We start from the raw sequence: 12,661 nt of genomic DNA on the forward strand, positions 1-12,661 counted from the left end.
GTGGAGGGAGTAGTTCAGTGATCCAAACCCAATTAATATCACTGAGGTTCCCTTGTAACTGCCCTGGGAATGGGGGTTTGTTTGGCGATGGGTAAATGAGAATGCACTTCAGCAGCACAGGTATCACTTCTATCCTAGCAAGGGCGTGTCAGCAAGGGAAAGATTTTTTTCTTACCATTTTCCTTCTGGGTAGGAGCCTCCCATCACACTGGTACTTTCCCAAGGGGGTTTGGTGCATGCCGCCCTTCCCTCAGCACTGCCAGAGCTGCCTCTTGCACCAGAAAAACCTCTTTTGTCTGTCAATGTACATCACAGAGAGGAAGTAAATACAAATAGAGATGCTGAGCAGGAGCGAGCGGGGTGTCTGGGTACCCCGTGTCTGCCCCGTCCCTCCTTTTTGGTGCCGAGCCACTTGGGTGGCTTGTCCTGGGGAGGCATGAGGTGGATTGTGACCCCACAGATCGGGTGAAATGAATTTGGAAATTTGTAATAAAACCTTGGTGTGCTGCTGAGGTCAGGGAGGCATCTTTTTTGGAGGACAGAACTGAACCAGCGAGCATGTGGGGGGAGGTGGAGTAAGAGAAGCATTTAAAAAGCCTTAAAACAGCTTCTGCCTGAAATGACGCGTTGGATGAGGTTCCTCGGTGGATTAACGAGACTAAATGCCTGGGTAAATGAATAAATAAGCCCCAGAATTATCCCCGGGTTTTGTGCAGCCATCTTCTCCATGAGTGAATCGCAGAGGCCGGTGCCCCTCCAGCTCCGAGCATCCTCTGCTCATTCCCTCATGGAGGGAGGATGCTTGGGGCACGGGGTGTGTTGCTCAGGGCTCTGGAGGTAGCAGGCTAATTGACTCAGTGTGGTGTGGCGGGAGAGACAGCTTTTTTCTTAATTGTTTTTTTTCTTAACTCCGACTCAAACCCACCATGTTTTCCCTGGTTTTGTTCCCTGCAGAGCGCAGCTGCCGCCCCGAGTCCCGTGCTTGGAAACATTCCCCCGAACGACGGGATGCCCGGGGGCCCCATCCCGCCCGGGTTCTTCCAGGTAGGCTGCCGCTCTTCCCGATGCTCGCCTCCACACCACGCACGTGTTTGCTTACGCTCTGGGTGTCAGCGCTGTCGTGCCTGTGTTTTTTTTTCTGAGGGGATGCTAGGGAAGCAGCATGCCCGCACAGCTGACCTGTCTAGGAATAACTCGCGTTCTGCTGTCCTTCCACATTTGCTTTCTATTTTTTGTGGCCTTAAAGCAAATTTCTTTTTTGCTCGAAGAGGTTACTGTGTATTTACAACCGATGTTTTTTCCAAAGCTGCTTGGTTTGTGTTTGGGTTGGGATTGTATTTGTTCTCCGGTCCTAACAGACGAGCATAATTGAAAACATTCTGGATTTTGATTCCTGAAACTTTTTCCCCCTCCTCTGGTTAACCGCTTGATTTTTTCCAAATGCAATCACTGAAAGCATTAACAAACGCTGGCTGCGGCTGCAGGCAGGAGCGGGCTCCAGCCAAGTCCCCAAATGCCATGGAGGCACCTTGTAAGCAAATACCTAGCAAAGTCCCCTCGCTCCTTCCGTCTCCCACACCGAGCTCTGACCGAGGAGGGGGTAATGTATGTTTGGAGTGACGCTCATGGAAAGGATCTCGACAAGCACACAGAAAAGGAGTTTTCAAAACTTGAACCGTGGGGTTTTTTTGGGGTTTCTCTGTAATCTCTTTGCATGGCATGAGCCACATTGGTTTGCAGCGGCGTAAGCTCTTGGTGCATTAAAATCTTCCTTCTTGAGGAAGAAACACTTGTTCGTGTAACAAATGGGATAAGAGTTGAAAGGAATATTTGTTTTGGCAAGCTGCTTTTTTGTAATCTGGACTTGTGATTTGTATATGGGAGAACTTCTTGGGCAGTAGACAGGCGAACTTGATAAGGCGCTTGTGATTTATTGTGGTGATATCTGAGCCCGATATCGCCGTTCGTGTGTGTGTGGGAAGGGGGAAGGAGGGTCCTGTCTTTTCTTTTTTTTTAGAGAGATCCCATTTCCTGAACATGCTTCTGACAAAGTAAGAATATCCGATATTGATCGAGAACCCTAAAACAGGCAAATCTTGTAGCAGCGCTTGGCGGCACGGGGTGAAGCCAACAGTGGAGATGCTATCTCGCAGGTCATAGCTGCTGCCAGCAATTTGAGTGCCAAGCTGCTGCTTCCAACAAATGTGTCTCCAAAAGTCCTGATCTCGCCCCGCAGTGAAGCTGACTGTCCTTTGGGGCTCCTGCTTCACTCAGAGCTGCGAGGGCTGTAAAACTGGCACGAAGTTAGGGCAAGGCTTCAAGAGTATGGGTTGGCTTTCCCCAAGAGGGGAAGGTGAAGAAGAGGAGTCGCATCTCCCCAGACATGCTGTGCATGCTCCCATGTCAACTCTTTCCGTTGACAGCCTCCAAGCTGTCCCCCCTGCTTTTCTTTCTGCCCTCCTGTAGCATTTTCGCACTGAGGGTCCAATTCAGGAGCAGACAACCTACCCCAGCTCCCTACCTCTTGTGCGGCTGGATCAGGAGCTGCTGGGGAAGGGGGGCTCAAAAGCAGCTCTGCTTTCTTAGGGCCTTTGGTGGGGGTGTCCTGAAAACCCGGCAGAAGTAATGGCACCAGTGCAGGTGTTGTGTGCAGGGATGCTGCCCATCCCCAGAGCTGCTGGAGGGAGGAGAAGACGGGTGCCGATGCATATGGCTCACATGTGACATCTCAAGAGCCTGCCTTTCCTGAAAGCCCTCCAACATCTGGTTTCTCCTCCCAGCCCTGGGGATGGAGGGGAGGAGGGGAGAAGAAAAATCCCACCTTTTAACACAGTCTGAACATCGCCTCCATGAAAGCCCTTCTGATTTATTGCGGGTGCTGGAGCTCATTCCAGCCTCAGGAGATGCTGGAGACCAGCACTTGCAGAGGCGGCTGGAGGCTCAGCGATGAGCTGGTTGCAGCTTGGGGGTAATTTCCTATCTCTGTAGGAAATTAAAGTGCTGAACTGAAGAGGGCAAAATCAGAAAGGTCAGAGGAGATGACAAGGACTTTCCCCACAATTCTCAGTGTGCCAGCCCTGGGAGTGAGCGAGGTTCCACCTCAGACGGTGCCCTCCTCATGCCAGGAGGCCAGAGGATGGAGAGGGCTCAGGGGGTTTCAGCAACTTCCTCTTCTGCACCATGCTGCAGGCACCAGGGACCCGCAAGGGATATCCCCGAGCGTAGCAAGCATGGGCAGACCATTTTTGAGAGGGTTTAGAGGGCCTGGTCCTGTCCTGACATGGTGGGGCATCACACTGGGAGCTGAGGAGGGAGTCACCATTGAAGCTCAGGTTTCAGAAACCACCCTGGGGGTGCATGAACACCTCCAGCCCTGTGCATTTGAGTGTGCACCACTGTTTGGCAAAGGGAAAAAAACTATGGGCCATTCCTCAGAGTTAGTGGCCCAAAACCCCGTGGGAGTGAGCTTGGAGGAGAAGTGGCGGGAAGGGGAGAAGAGAGGATGAGTCCAGGGTGCAGCGCCTGTCTGCAGGCGCCGTCTTGCAGGGAGAGCCCCTTCCCCATGCTGGGGCTCAGAAGCAACATTTGGGCTGGGGGCCAAGGGAATTGCAGCCCGCAGAGTCTCCCAAAACCTTCCCAAAACCCTGAAACGATGGCAAAGGAGAGGCTCCGGGCACCCTTGGGTTGCCAGGGCATTGTGTGGTGCCAGCCAGCGACATGGCATCGGGCTGCACTCCGGACAAAAGGTGGCTGGGTTGACGGCCAGCGTGGGTAGATGCTTTTATTTAAATCTCTCTCTTTGTCCCATTGAGATGAGCAAGCAAACCCTCTGCTCATCCTCCTAAAGGTCATCAGAGGCGTTCCTGCTTTTGTTTTGAAAGCTGGATTGATGCCGGGGTGCAGATCCCTCAAAGGAGGGACAGGGGAGTGCCAGGGAAATGTGGGAAGGAAAATTAAAAATTGAAAGCAATGAATACCACGCCTTAACACTAAATAAATGGGGGGGGAGCTCAGTCAGCACCCCCCACCACGACTATGCCTCCTCTTCCCGGTGCGAACTCCCCACGCCGCCCCGTACCCCGCACGCTGATGAAATGGAAAGTTGACCATAAATCAATGTCGGCGGCTGTGTTAGCTATGCATCAGCGACTCGGCGCCGAGATGCACCAAAACAAAGCACCGGCTGCTCGGTGTTCCCACACTGCCCCCTAATGCAGAGAGGCCTCGGGAGCTGGGGAGGATGGGGGGCTCCAGAGCCCAGGGGGGCTCACCCCAATATCCCCTGCCCTCCCCGCCTCTCCTCCCTGCGTCCCGGGGCGCAGTTCTTTGGGTAAGGTCGCCCACAGCGGGTGAGGATGGTAAAGCAGTGGTAGTAGGAGAGGGTCCATGTTGTCCTGCTCCCTCCTTGGATGCCACCATTTTCCCCTTGCTCGGCTGTCCTGATGTGTCGGTGGGATGTGCCACCACTCTGCGGGTGCTACCATCTATGATCAGCCAGCTCCGGCGAGGCGGCACGAGAGCGGCAAAAACCAGGCTGCCCTTCCCAAAATCCTGGGGCAGAACTCGGTATCAGCCTTGCACCAGTCAGGGTTTGAAGGAAGGTGACTTACGAGCTCGAGGAAAGGAAAACCAAGCATTGGAGAAAGTTTTTTTTCTGGAAGTTTAGTAGGATGCCTGAGGCTTTTGTACCGAGCGTCTGGAGCATATGGTGGGATTTGCAGTCAACTTTCTCTCGGGTGCTCCAGCCAGATGGAGGTGACTGTTCTTGGCTCCGGCTGACACGGGTTTGTTTCCTGAAGAGCTTGTGTTAAACATATTCCTTAAAACCAGGCTCCTGCAGTTGGGAGCCCCAGCTGCAGGCGAGGCAGAGCTCCTGCCCACGGCTGCCTTCCGCCGTCTGCGGGGGAACTTGGCCCGCCTTGCCTTGCCTTGCCTTGCCTTGCGTTGCTTTGCCTTGCCCTGCCTTGCCTTGTCCTGCCTTGCCTTGCCTTGCCTTGCCTTGCCCTGCCTTGCCCTGCCTTGCCCTGCCTTGCCTTGCCTTGCCCTCTCTCGGGAAGGTGCGTTTGGGTCCTCAGCTGGCACCACACGCTGGAAGGTCACCGTGGTCTTCCTCTTTGAAGGCACCTGGAGCATCTCTCCTAAAGGCTCCTTCAGAGATATCTTATTTTTTTGTTGACAACTTGCAAAACTTCTCTCTCCTTCAGTGGAAAGAAAGCTCCTATCCAATAAACCCAGGCACATCTTTAATTAATCTCCATCTAATTCATTTTAGTATTTTCTAATGTCAAAACTGGTAGGCAGGGGCAGGTATTTTAAAACACAAGATGCCTTCTTATTGCTAACTCTAAATCGTCGGTATCTCATGGCAGCAATGCTTTGCCTTCTGGTACCATCATGCATTGTTCTGCCACCCCTAGAGGTGCTTGAAAATGTTTTTAAATAAAAAAACTACCCCATTAGCTGAAAGTATGTAGCCCATAAAACATGATCCATTTGTGGTGAATTACGCTGGAAACATAAATTGACACACACAGAGCTATGATCGCTCGTGCCATTTTCCATCTTTAATATTTTACAAGAACTTTGAGGACTCGAGCTCATGAAAGACAGAGTGGAAATAACCTGATCGCCTGGAAACTCCCCGTAGAAAGCAGCAGCGGCAGCAAACTTGGGTCGTCTGACGGGCCAGGTTGGGCTTTTAAAGTCCCTGTAGTGTAAAGGGGAGAAAAAAAATGAAACAGAGAGGAGGTTGGGGCACCAAGAGCTGTCGGAAACAGTTTCCTCTAACACCGTTTTAGCTGTTTGGGGTTGTTTATTGCGGGTTTTTTGAGGCAGCTACAGGAAGGTGAAGAATAACCCCCTGTGCAAGGCATCCAGTTTGGAAAAAAATGAAAACTTGAGAAATGATGGGGTTTCTCTGGTTGGGGAGAGCACTGGTCTTAATGAGAGTGTATTAACTGCGGAACAGGTCCTGCTCACCCAGCATGGCGCGTCGGACGGAGCTTTGCTGAGGGGATGCAACTCTGGGGAATTTGGGATGTGGAGGAAGCAGGGCTGTGTGTGTTCGGCCTCCTCTTGTAGCAGCACTAGTTAATAACTGCTAAATACACATTTTTTGAGAAAAAAGGGTTGTTCTGTTGGTTGGAGCCCACATGTCATCTCTGCAAAACACTTGTCTCAACTGCCATGATCCATTGGGATCATCTGCTGCTTCCTCTGCAGCAAGGGAAACCCGTGCGAAAAAGCAACCGATCCAGCAGGCGTTCCTGGCCGAACGCAGGTCCCAGCCCTGAAACATCTGCAAATATTTACAGAGATAACAATATCCAGAGGGTCTGCATTTCTGATGGAGCAGAGCAGCCGTGCCGGGAGGGGGCCACGGCGGTTGCAGCCCAGAGGAAGCATTTTGGATGCTGCTTCTTGTTGCTGTTTGAAAAAGCAAGAAAAGAATTTAAAAAAAAAAAAAAAAAGGCCTTTTGCACAAGCTGGGCGTCTGCAGTCGTGTTACCCAGAGTCTGTGCCGGGAGTGGCACCACATGGGATAATGCAACAGCGGAGATGTAGCGGCACTGACCCTGGAGCGTCTCAGGGAGCAGCCTTGGAGCGGCGAGGCAGGACCACGCTCCGGAGGATGTATTCAGCAGCACAAACAACTGGTGCTCTCCGGATCCAGTTGCAACGGGGGATTTTTCTCTGGTGAAAATGCTGCTGTGTTTTAGAGATGCTTTTTCTACAATAACCAAATGCTGCTTGCGCTGCGCTGCTCTAAATGCAGACCCAACGCATCACCTCCGAACTCAGCCAGCGTGCGTGTAGGCGGCCATGTCCCCCACGCATTCGATACCTGTTAACCCCACACCCTCACGTGCTGGGGGATATGAGAGGGAGGACATCAGGGGTTTAATTAGGGGTTTAATAACTTCAGGATGGGGTCTGTGTGCCTGTCCAGTCAGTACCTGGATAACAGTGACCTCCTCCTTGCAGCGCAGCAAGGCAGGCATTGCGAGTGTGCTGTTGACTCTTGCATCGATGGGACTCGAGGTTTGACCTCTGCGAGTCCTGGTTTTTCCCTTCCACTTGTTTTCATCGCTCGTTCACCTCTGCCCATGTTCCCTACCCCAAATCCTGCAGCTGTGACATGTAGGAAGGGCTTTGGTGGTGGCCAGACCTCATCGGGGGATGCTGTCCTCCATGAGCCGGTGGTGGGAGGTGGCTGCTGCCCCTGACGTGATTTGCACTCGCACAGACAGAGTTAGCCACCTCAGAAGCAAAAATAAGTCAAGTTTCATGCATGGAGAGGACTTCTGCTAAAGGAGGTTGATGCTGCAGTTGGACAGTGGTTTGTTTTCTCCGCTCTGGTGGGATGTGGGTGGAGAAGGCAGTTGTGTTGGCAGCAGGAGGGTTGTCCTGAGGTGCTGTGACCTCTTCCAGCCAAGGCTCACAGGGCAGTAGGAGCAGGGGCTGGTTGCCTTTGGCTCCTGGAGAATAAATGGTGGGACTTCATTTCCCCGGGTGCAGCGGCTGGAGCGGAGAGGCTGGCAGGAGGCTGTTGGTTTAAATCCGCTTGGCTCCATCTCGCCGCCAAACCGTTCAAATTAAAAAAAAAAAAAAAAAAAAAGGAAAAAAACCCACCCTCTTACTTTATTTACATTGCACTCAAGTTTCCGCCGTACAAAAGATTTGCAGGTGCAAATATGTCCTGCCTTCATTAACTTCCCCTCCCTTTTTAATTTATGTGATTTCAATTTTCCTTCCCTGTACTGTTAATTAGGGGACCCTCTAATCAGTACCATTATCACAGTGGTATTCATGTTTAGGAAAGCTGCTAAACAAATGCTTGCAAAATTGCTAAATGGCTAATTAATGTCTGTTAATTAAGAAAATTGCTCATGGTAACAAACCATGCCATTGCTGGCAGCAGCTAGAAGGCGAACACTTGTTGAAATTAGTAACGAGGCAGGTAGAAAACATCTGCTCCGGCGCCGGTCCTGGAGCCTGCCATCGCTTCCCTTCACCTACTGACAAAGCTCGTTTGCTTTCTCTACCAATTACACCTCCTTTGACTCAAAAAATACTTTTTTTTCCCCTTACATTAACACGCACCGGTATATTCTTGCATTGAGCTCGCGGTTTTTCCAAGCAAATTTTCATTTCGTGCTTTTAAGGGAAATTTAAAAAAAAAAAAGAAAAGTGGGCGTTGAAGCCCAAAATGTCAGCGGCTGCTGCATTGCAGCCTTAAACCTGCACCGACTAATCTCTCCTTTTTTCCCCTAGACATCCTTTCTTTGCTCGCAAGCCATTTTACTCGCATCCTTAGGGAATCCACCTCGAGGAAGGATGTTGCATCCGTACAGGCTGGCAATGCAGCCCCGGTTGTGCCGGCCAAACGCTGCCCAGGCGCGAGCTGGGACGTGCTCCGCGTCCTCTGCGCTCGCTCCAGCACCTCCAGTGAACCACAGTCAGAAAAAAACCCAAACCCGGAGGTGTTTCCAACCTTTGGGATGAGAGAGGAAAAAATCATATTTTTTTTTTTGATTGGGGATGTTTTTTGTATTTCCCCCAAGCTCAGTGGTCCTCTCCTGCATATTTTTTCTTCCTCGTTGCACGCCCTTGCAAAGTGTTTCCCTGTGTGTTTATCATTGCAGACTTGGTTGAACTACCGGACCGTTTACCGTCAATGTGGCTGCTGTATTTTGACAGATGTTCTGATTTTTAATATTTTTTTTTTTGCATATATCATTATTCATTGTTCAGCTACAAATGAATAGAAACTCAATTAAAAAGAGGAAAAAAAAAAATTTAAAAATGGGAGAACTGACTCCCCGACAAAACAGGTCCACCCGTCAATCCTTTTTTTAGCTCTTTCTGCGCTTTCATGTGCTAATCTATAACCTCCTTCTACTGTCTGACCTCACAGGGACCGCCTGGGTCACAGCCCTCGCCACACGCACAGCCTCCACCCCACAATCCTAACAGCATGATGGGACCCCACAGTCAGGTAAAGACACTAGCGATGGGTAGGGCTGTGAACCGGGACGTGCGCTCGATTTGCTTTTTTTTTTTCCTCTATAAGCATGCTGGGCAGCGGGTACCCGCTCCCCCGGGGAGCATCCCCCCGGGCACCCCAGCTCCGAAGCAAAATACTGTTTTTTTCCCATTTTTTTTCTTTTTTTTTTTTTTTTTTTTTTTGGATGTGCAGTTGTCAATGGACTGAGAAGTCAATCGTGGGTATCAGACTGTTTTACCTTCCCAAGGTAGCCTGAGAAATTTAACTTGATGTGGGTTTTTAAGCTTCTGTTAGTAGCAGCAGTTGTAAAAAAGTAACTTTAAGTCTTTCTTCTTTTTTTTTCAGTACTTAGCATTGGGGGTTTTTTTGTGTGTGCGTGTCTGTATGTGCTTATTTGCCACTTTTTTTAATATATCTCTATATATTTAAACTTGAACAGTATCTAACACTCAGGGTTTCCCATGCGCTAATTTTAACAGCCTCACCTAGTATTGCTGATGTCAAACACTCTCAAACAATAAATCTACAGAGAAAATGTTAAAAATGGACTCCGGACATCTTTTTTTTTTTTTTTTTCCTTTTGAAACTTAACTTTTTTAAAAAGGATGTCTCCAGAAAAAAACAAAACAAAACAAAACAGTGTGTACAGTCTAACCGGCGTGCGTGGGGAGCGTGCTGCCTCCCCGCAGCTCGGCCCTGACCTCCCTTTTGTGTCCCCGCAGCCGTTCATGTCGCCGCGCTACGCCGGAGGTCCCCGGCCCCCCATCAGGATGGGCAACCAGGTACTGCGCTACCGGGCTCCGCGCCGACGGGTTTCCTGGGGAGGGCTTTTACCTGGGGAGGGGAACAAGGACCACGTGTCCTGCAGATGCTCCTTGGGTTTGGACAGCAAGCATCGCCTCCCTCGGGCATCCTCCGTTTTCTTGGTGCTGGAGCATCAAGCATCACATAACTGTTTTATTTTAACTTTATTTTGAGGTTTGGGCATATCCAGGGTGTAAACAGCAGTGGGGAACGTGCCGCTTTTCATTTGTGGTGTTTTCAGCACGACCGTGCCGTGCTGCGGGCTCGCTGCCCGGCTGGATTTTCCCTCCAATCGCAGAAAATTAAAGTGATGGAGATAATCCTGCTGCTGGGTTGACCGAGCACTTAGATCAGCAGTGGGGTCAAGCAGGGCAGGTCACTGCTGAATTTTTTGGGTTGGTTTATCCTCTTATCCTGGCTTAAACAAGGGCAGTTTGTTTCTGGCCTTACGGACGAAGGCTTCCACCCCACGCGCTGCCTGAACGCGTGGCCTTCGGTGGAGGAATTCATCTCGTTCCCAACGATGCCGTGCAGATCCATAGAGTAATGACCAAACCAGAGGTTATTTGTCATTAAATGGAAATTAAAGGAAACCTGTAATTCCTTTGAGTAGCAAAGGTGACTGTGCAAAAATTATGGGAGCTTGTTTTTTGGCTAATATTTTTATGTAGCTCTTAGGAGCAGAAAGAGCAGGATAGTTGGGAAGTAGGATGTAACAGCTTGCTTTGTGTTTGTGATTGCTGGATTTGAGACTTGAATTGCTGGAACATGCAAAATGATGATGAAACAGCTGACATGTAGCTGAGAACTTGGGGGGGCGGGGGGGGGCTGATGTAGGACCCCCAAGCCCAGCTAAGCTGCAAGAACCTCCCACCCAGGGCACTGGTGGCTGTTTTAGCGAGGTATTAATTAACTGCACCTCCTCACAGGACAGTTTTAAGGGGACCCCATCCTGCTGTGGTCCCGGGCTCGACCTGAGCTCCACTGGAGGTGAGCACAGTGAGCTGGGGCAGGCAGGAGAGACCAGTGTGGGGAGACTGCTCTTGCAGCAGGGTCGAACATCCAGGAGTGGGTAAAGTTAATTAGAAGGACTGAATTTCTTTCCCCAAACACCACATATAAAACACAGGTTTGTACCTACGCAGAGCTTGGTGAGGTTATGGTCACATCCAGAGGGACGAGAGGAATAAATAGGCAAGGCAGGAAGGTCAAACAGCAGAAGTGTAAATATCCATCCCTACAACCCCCTTGGTTTATCTTCCTCCTGCTGCCAGCTTCCAAGCTGCAAAAAACTCGAGAGTGGGCAGATTCTGTCTCGGCACAGCCGTGCACACCCGGTGCCTGCGCTGTGTTCCAGCAGTGGAATCCGTCGTATGTCGGCCTTCAAATAAAAGGCAGCACTGTAGCAAAACTGTTTACAGTTTGCTTCCCCCAAGCAGATGATATCTGTGTTTTTCTCCCCCTTTATCTGTCTGGAGCAGCCTTTGAACTTTAAATAGCCGCATTGCCCGAGCAGAGCATGGGTTTGAGGAGGGAGAGCATCCACCTTCTCCTCTGCCTGCATGGGGATGGGTCCAAACACTGGTCTGCTGCAAATGGAGCATCTCCCCATGGGCAGCCGACAAATCACTGCAACCTGTACGGTTTGGCCCTGGCGCTGTGTAAATACCGGGGAGTCACGCTGCCCATCTCCTTTCCCTGCGGGCTTTGACGCCTCTGCCCCATGCAGCCCAGGCTTTCCCCTACTCCCCTAAAATATGGCAGCCTGGCGGCATGCAGGCTGCAGGGAGAGGAGGAAACACTGTCGCCTCGTTTGGTTTTTAGAAGGTGTTTGCAAAAGGAAAGGGGAGGGAAACACCCGGAGGCTGTAGGATGATGCCCGGGATGCAGGATGCCGCGGGATGTGGGATGCTCATGCAGCCACAGGTTGTGCTGCTGCAGGAGGGGTGGTGCATGGTGGGGACCACACCGAGGAGCCCCCTGAAAGCCTAAAGCCTCAACCCAAACCTATCTCTGTAGGCCACATTTTAGCATTTAGTGGTTTTTTTTAATCTCTCTCCCCTTGTTTTCACAGCCCCCAGGTGCCGTTCCCGGTACACAGCCGTTGCTGCCCAATTCGATGGATCCCACGCGACAGCAAGGTAAACCCAGCGGAGGAGGGTTGAACCTTAACGTTTCTCATTAGCTGTTAATTTGGGACCGGAAGTGGCTGCTGTGCCGCATAACACCCCTGCTTTCCTCCCAACAGGGCACCCTAACATGGGCGGCCCCATGCAAAGGATGAATCCTCCGCGAGGGATGGGCCCCATGGGTCCCGGTCCGCAGGTAAGCCCAGCGCCAAAGAGCACCATCGAAACAACCTCCTGGGGCTCAAAGGGCTGGGAGTTCCCCCCCCACGCCCTGTCCCCCCATTAGTGTTAATGTGTTTTACATTAGTCTTGCATCTGGAAATCCCTCCTTTTAACATGAGCAAGGTCTTCAGAGCTCATTAAGGGTATTGCAACCTCCCTCCTGCCCTTCCGTCAAAGGGGATGGCACTTAGCGCCACGCCAGAGCAACCTTTGAGTGCATTACACTGCCTGCCTGGGAAATAGTTACGACCCTAACAGCAGGAAAGGCAAAGGAGGCTTGCATTAAAAATAAATAAATAAAAATAAATGGCAAAGATCCCTTTAGCAGGGGAATAAGGCTTTCCTCTGCGAGGTTCCCCTCTGCCTGCCCTTCCTGCTGCCTGCTCGAGCTCTCTATTTCAGGAAAGGGGAGTAAACTCCTGAAATTAAGCAGATCTGGGTTAATATATGCTGTCTCTCCATTGATTCACTTTACGGAGTGGCTTGTTGACTCACTCCT

General features: G+C 50.9%; 1 protein-coding gene across 7 annotated transcripts in view; it reads left to right on the forward strand.

Annotated features, from left to right (window-relative positions):
• SSBP3 (single stranded DNA binding protein 3) overlaps positions 1-12,661 on the forward strand; it is a 55,854-nt gene that overhangs the window by 36,253 nt on the left and 6,940 nt on the right. For 2 of the 7 annotated variants that reach the window (XM_074831969.1, XM_074831963.1), the window contains exons 5-9: positions 955-1,044; positions 8,918-8,998; positions 9,730-9,789; positions 11,886-11,952; positions 12,060-12,136. In XM_074831969.1, the coding sequence (XP_074688070.1) occupies positions 955-1,044; positions 8,918-8,998; positions 9,730-9,789; positions 11,886-11,952; positions 12,060-12,136 (375 nt within the window). Of the gene's footprint in view, positions 1-954; positions 1,045-8,917; positions 8,999-9,216; positions 9,255-9,729; positions 9,790-11,885; positions 11,953-12,059; positions 12,137-12,661 lie in introns of those variants that run through there. The other 5 variants (XM_074831964.1, XM_074831966.1, XM_074831967.1 and 2 more) reach the window with 3 other exon arrangements.

Source organism: Strix aluco, chromosome 8 (assembly GCF_031877795.1).
Source record: "Strix aluco isolate bStrAlu1 chromosome 8, bStrAlu1.hap1, whole genome shotgun sequence".
Classification (NCBI taxonomy): Eukaryota; Metazoa; Chordata; class Aves; order Strigiformes; family Strigidae; genus Strix; species Strix aluco.